This window comes from Charadrius vociferus, unplaced genomic scaffold (assembly GCF_000708025.1).
Source record: "Charadrius vociferus isolate BGI_N301 unplaced genomic scaffold, ASM70802v2 scaffold69, whole genome shotgun sequence".
NCBI lineage: Eukaryota > Metazoa > Chordata > Aves > Charadriiformes > Charadriidae > Charadrius > Charadrius vociferus.
Window position 1 is genome coordinate 679,021 of NW_009649937.1, and position 5,295 is coordinate 684,315.

The following is a 5,295-nucleotide window of genomic DNA, read 5'->3' on the forward strand; positions in this document are numbered from 1 at the left end:
CCCCCGCCCTGCTGCTTTGTGCACTCAAAGAAGGTCCTGATCTGCAAATGAGTGATGTACAAGGTGGGCACACTACAGAGGGAACTGGCTGGTGATGGGGTGGCATGAGGGAAATCTGGACAGTGAGACTTGATGGGACAGTAATGGGGGGGAGCCACCACCCAGCCCAGGAGCACAAGGCTCTCCCAGCAGTAAACACCACCCACCACCCCCCCACCAGGAGCCATCAGGCGGGGGCAGGGGAAGCACAGACCAAGCAAGCAAGCAGCACCCTGATCCTGTCCCACTCACATCTGGTCCTGGAGGCCCCACAGGTCCTGGTGGTCCCTGTCAAACAGAAGTGTGGAGAGAGCAGTTAGAACAGCAGCTAGTCCTACCTGCAGTGTACTCTGCTGATACCTTGCTAAGCAATGTGGAGTCTAGAAAAATCTCTTGGCTTCCCAGTTGCTGGCCCCTGCACTGGGCTTTGAGCAGGTACATCTGCTTGCTTGCACGATGCCCTGGGGCTGCATGGGGGTGGGAGGAAGGAGACCCACTTCCACATGTACCATGAACACTGAGGTGGGAAGGCAAGTTCTTGCTGCAGGCAGCAAGCACACACACCATGTGTGACATGGCTTGGCATTGCCCCCACAGCAGCCAAGGGCTGGATGGATGGATGCTTGAAAGGTGTCTCTCCTGTAGCCTGCAGGCCAACGTGAGGCAACACAAGCAAGTGGCGACTCAACACAAAGTGAAACACTTTCATGTTCAGGATGGCCACTCCAAAAGGCTGCTTGCCTGATCATATGAGAATGCTTTGCTCATGCAAAGCATAAGTGTCTGTATTTTCTGCCCTGATTTGGGACGAATGTGATTTCAGAGACCTGTGTACCAGGCTGCAGCAGTGGATTTTCAAACTGCCTTGCTCCTGCTGTGAGCAAGGCCAAGCACAACAAATCTGTGGCGAGGAGCCCTGCTGTTGGCAGCTCTGTCAGCCCAGCATACTGCTCTCATCAGTGCAAACCCTGCCAGGGTCCTTGCTTACCGGGCGGCCTTCAGGTCCCCTGTGCCCCTTCGCTCCTTTGGTGCCCCTGGGGCCAGGGTTTGAGTTCTGGAATTGAAAACAAAAACAAAATCCACAAATCTGTGCGTGTCAGGGTGCAGCACCTTCCCCTCCAGTTGTCTACTGAGCCCTGTTTAACCACAAGAATGTTATCTGAGTTTTCTGTACCCAACCAAATGATCTAGGACTTGGCAGGGTTGGGATGGACATTGGGAAAACCTCCCTCCACAGGACAATGGTGCAGCGTAAGTGCACACAAAACCTTGCAGAGATGATAGGAACTCAACCTAACAGATCTGGAGGTTTACCAGTCATAAGCTATAGGACACAAAATGAACAGTTGGAGAGAGCTCCCCTTGCCACCAGACACTGCTCAGAGGCAAAGGGCGCTTGTAGACTTACGAAGTCAGATGGGCTCTGATGCACAGGCAAGGTAGTATCACGGATTCAGCCCAAAGCTTCTGCACTGTGTTCACAGGGAAAGATTATTCAGCTTTATACAGATTACTCACATCATTTCCAGGGTCTCCAGCTTCTCCTTCATCACCTTTAGGACCAACATAGCCTTTTGTTCCCTGAAAAATAGTACAGAAGAGACTTCTGCATGGACAGCTGTTGTTAGTGAAGTTGGTGCTCGCATGCAGTGACCTTTTGAGAGCTGCTTTGGGGGACAGTGTGGGGTATGAAAAGCAGCATATAGGCTCCCTAGCAACAGATTGCAGCGCTATTGAGGGACAGAGCTTCTTAGGTGGCTTTCACTGTTATAGCACCATCCAGTTTCCCCTGGGTGGCATTCCCAACCCCAAACTCTGGCTCCAGGGCTCATCCCAGGTTGTGGCTCTTAGGTGTTACTACCAGTGCACCAAAGCAGGACACTTCCACCAGAAGCATGCACTGCAGGGAGAGATGGGCAGAAGGAAAAGAAGGCTTTGGAGGAGCAGGCTGCTTTAGGGAGCCCATTTCACCATGCAGCTGATGGAGAGTCTCTAGGTGCCAAACCACCAGCTAAGGAAATTTCTGTCGGGTGTATGAGAAAGCAGCACACTTACATTAATGCCAGGGTCACCTCTGTCTCCTGGTTGCCCCTGGGGATGAAGGAATGGAAGCATATTAGGTTGGATGAGCAGAAATAATGGTCTTACAGTTTCAAAGCAGCACAAACAACTTACTGGGGCGCCTGTGAATCCAATTGTGCCATTCCCAGGAGGGCCATCCTCCCCCTGGATGGAGAAATAGATGAGATAATGAAAAGCAGACCCCTTAGATAGCACGGTAGCAGGATCCTGCCCTCCTTGGAGAGTTTATCTCCACAGCAAAATGTCTGTGCAAAAAATATGCAACTGGTGGTTTAGACACTGGTGCAGACAGGTTAAAAGGCTACCTTGCTTGCCTATGACCTGCACAACCACTCTCCCTGTCAGAGACTGGGGATATGGCCACAGGCTGGGAACAGACTGGGAAGTATCAGGTCTGTTGCTGGGAAGTATCAGGTCTGTTGCTGGGAAGTATATCCCAAAATATGGCTCTTTGAGTCTGCAGATGTGGTGCATATTCAAAATCAGGCTGCTTGCAAATTTTCCTAGCATCTCAGCTGTATGTGAATGCAATTTCTTTTCTCCCCGAGTTGGATCATGCTGTGTGGAACCAGCCTGTTGTACATCCTTTCCACATGGCACACAGTCCCCCCTGGACAAATACCACTCACCCTTTCTCCCATCAGGCCGGGGTCTCCAGGCAGCCCAGGTGCTCCAGGCAATCCCTTTGGGCCCTGGAAGGAGCAGAAGCAGCAGTCAAGCACTGCACACCATCCTTTGAGCTGGGAAGACAATGTCTTCTGAGGCAACCAGCTACCATCACAAGCTCATCATGGGATGTATTTTGCTTATACAAGAGCAATGCAAAGGCCACAACTGGGCTTGGGATTCAGTTTGCTCCCTGCCCTGGTGATCAAATCTGCTGGCAGATTCAGGTGGCTGCCCTCGGAGAGCATGTTCCCCCACTTCTGTGATGGGAAGCCATGTGACTTGTGGCTATACCCTCTCCACAGCACGGCCTCTCAGAGGTAGGGAAAAAGGCAGCCATGGCCTTAAGGACCCATGAAAAATGCCTCGATGTGTCTGTCAGGAAGCTAACACCTGGGTTTGTACCTACAAAAAGTTTCCAAGATCCATGGGATTTGGGGACAGCTCTAACAGGCAGCATCTTCTGGTCTTCCCTTCATTCCCTCCCCCCAAGAAGATGCGGTGATGAACAGCACTGACCTCATTGCCACGGGGGCCGTCATCTCCTCTGTAACCCTTGGGTCCTGGAGGTCCAGCCTCACCCTAGGAAAACACAAAGAGCTCTCACAACGAGGATTTTCTCTTGGTGCTGCTAGTGCCCTGAAGGGCCAGTCTTGTCATTTTGTGATGTGGTGGGTGGGGGCATCTGCCTCATGCCTTGCACCCATCACCTCTGCCTCTGCCAGCCTCACAAGAAAGGACCTATTGACCAGGGTTAAAGCAGGTGGAGAGATGCTTCAGGAGCTGTGCCTGGCTCCTCCTGTGCTCCCTGCCTGTACAGGCTGCAGCTCGCCATGCTTCCTTATGCCCTGCTTCCTCTGCAAAGCCCAATCAGAGCCCTGGCCAGATCCCTGCTGAATGTAAGCAAAAACTAGAAGCTTTCTGGGCCAAGGTGTGACACTGCAGGCATGGGTTGAACACTATTTGTTTTCAGTGGAAGCTGGGCTGTGGGAGACAGCGGCCTCCAAGCAGAGCCTCCAAGGCCCTAAAAGCCATCCATCTTCTCCACACCTCAGCCCAGTAACGGAGGACCTGGTGGAGAAGAGGAGCAGGGAGGCAGGGATGATGCTTTCTAGCAGCAAAGCACAGCTGGGTTGCACAGTGACATCTCATTGACTGAGACAGGGGTGCCCCAGGGGCAGAGAAGGGTCCTTGGTGGAGCACATCACCCTGAAGGAGGCACAGACCTCCCTCCACAAAGACCCTCCCCATGCCTCGGGGCTCGGACATGTCTGAGTCATAGCCAGGCTGGCAGAGGTCCTTTCCTGGCTCTAGGGAGTTTCTGTCCTCAGGAGGCTGCAGGGCCCTGGCAGTGTGTGCTGGAACGAACCAAAGCTGTCAGTCTGCCATGTCCCATCTGGGCAGCTGCCGCTCGCTCTGTGAGCTGCAGGGTTGGCTAGAGACAAGAGAGGAGGTGGGAGGAGGTTTTTTTCTCCGAGAGTTCCAATAGATGTCCAAGGGAACCCCTCCCCCTTCTGCTTGGTGCCAACAGCCCTTCATGGGGTTTACTTGCCCGAAGATTGGTAATGATGGTGGGTAACAATTGGGTAATGATGCTTTTGCCCACAGCTCCAAATGCTTAAGCAACATAGCATCTCATGTGAAGCCAGGTGTGCAGCTGGTCCCCAGGTGATGGAGATGACAGAGCTGGGCAGAGGGAAGGCAGAGAGCAAGCTGTGGTGGAAGCAAGTGATGGCTCATCAGTTGGCCCTTCCAGCACCACTGCTGCAGGCAGTGGTCATTCAAGTTCAAGACTCCTGGCCTCTGAAATGCTTCCTGTGATGAGCCACGTGACTGCAGTCTCCTGGCAGGCGGAAGGCAGCAATCGCTCAATGATACCTGGGCTTCAGCATCACAGCAGCATGTGGCCAAGAGCTTCCTCTGTATTTTCAGTGCATCATCAGTACCTCTGAGCTTTTGAAGAGCTGCCTCATTGTGGTGGCTAAGCCTAGCCCAGCTTTGCAGCAGCTCTCTCACCACTCAAGAGCTGAGGAAGGTGAAATCCCTTCCTGCTGTTGTCTCTGCTCTTCTTCACACGACAGCGGCTGGGAGAAGCTTGTGCCAAACATCCAAACATGCCATACATACCCTTTTTTTCAGGGAAAGGTGTACAGGTGGGGCCAGAGCACTTAAAATTACACAGTGCAGAGCGCTAAACTGCTCAAAGGCACGTGATCTTATTTCTGCATAAAAGCCCAGAAGAGAGAAAGTTGGGAAGGAGGGACAGGAACTCGTGATCATTCAAACATCAGCCAAAGCTGGATCCACAGCACCCTTGGCTCACACTGGCTGTATGCAGCCTCACTGTAGCACACAGCACAAATCCCTCACAGCCCTGGAGGAGTTTATGAAAATGCAGGATTTCAGATTGGGAAATCTTTAGCAGCTCTCTGTCCATTACCTTTCTGAGTGCAACAAGAACTGCAGTAGGGATGGGCACCAAGGCCAGGAAGAGAGAGGGACCACCAG

The 5,295-nt window shown here is 52.7% G+C and overlaps 1 protein-coding gene across 1 annotated transcript in view; it reads right to left on the bottom strand.

The window, feature by feature from the left end:
• COL6A1 (collagen, type VI, alpha 1) overlaps positions 1-5,295 on the bottom strand; it is a 24,139-nt gene that overhangs the window by 6,132 nt on the left and 12,712 nt on the right. The window contains exons 21-27 of the mRNA XM_009891393.1: positions 3,307-3,369; positions 2,751-2,813; positions 2,215-2,265; positions 2,095-2,130; positions 1,558-1,620; positions 1,028-1,093; positions 292-327 (exon numbers count right to left, since the gene is read on the bottom strand). Of these exons, the coding sequence (XP_009889695.1) occupies positions 292-327; positions 1,028-1,093; positions 1,558-1,620; positions 2,095-2,130; positions 2,215-2,265; positions 2,751-2,813; positions 3,307-3,369 (378 nt within the window). The remainder of the gene's footprint in view (positions 1-291; positions 328-1,027; positions 1,094-1,557; positions 1,621-2,094; positions 2,131-2,214; positions 2,266-2,750; positions 2,814-3,306; positions 3,370-5,295) is intronic.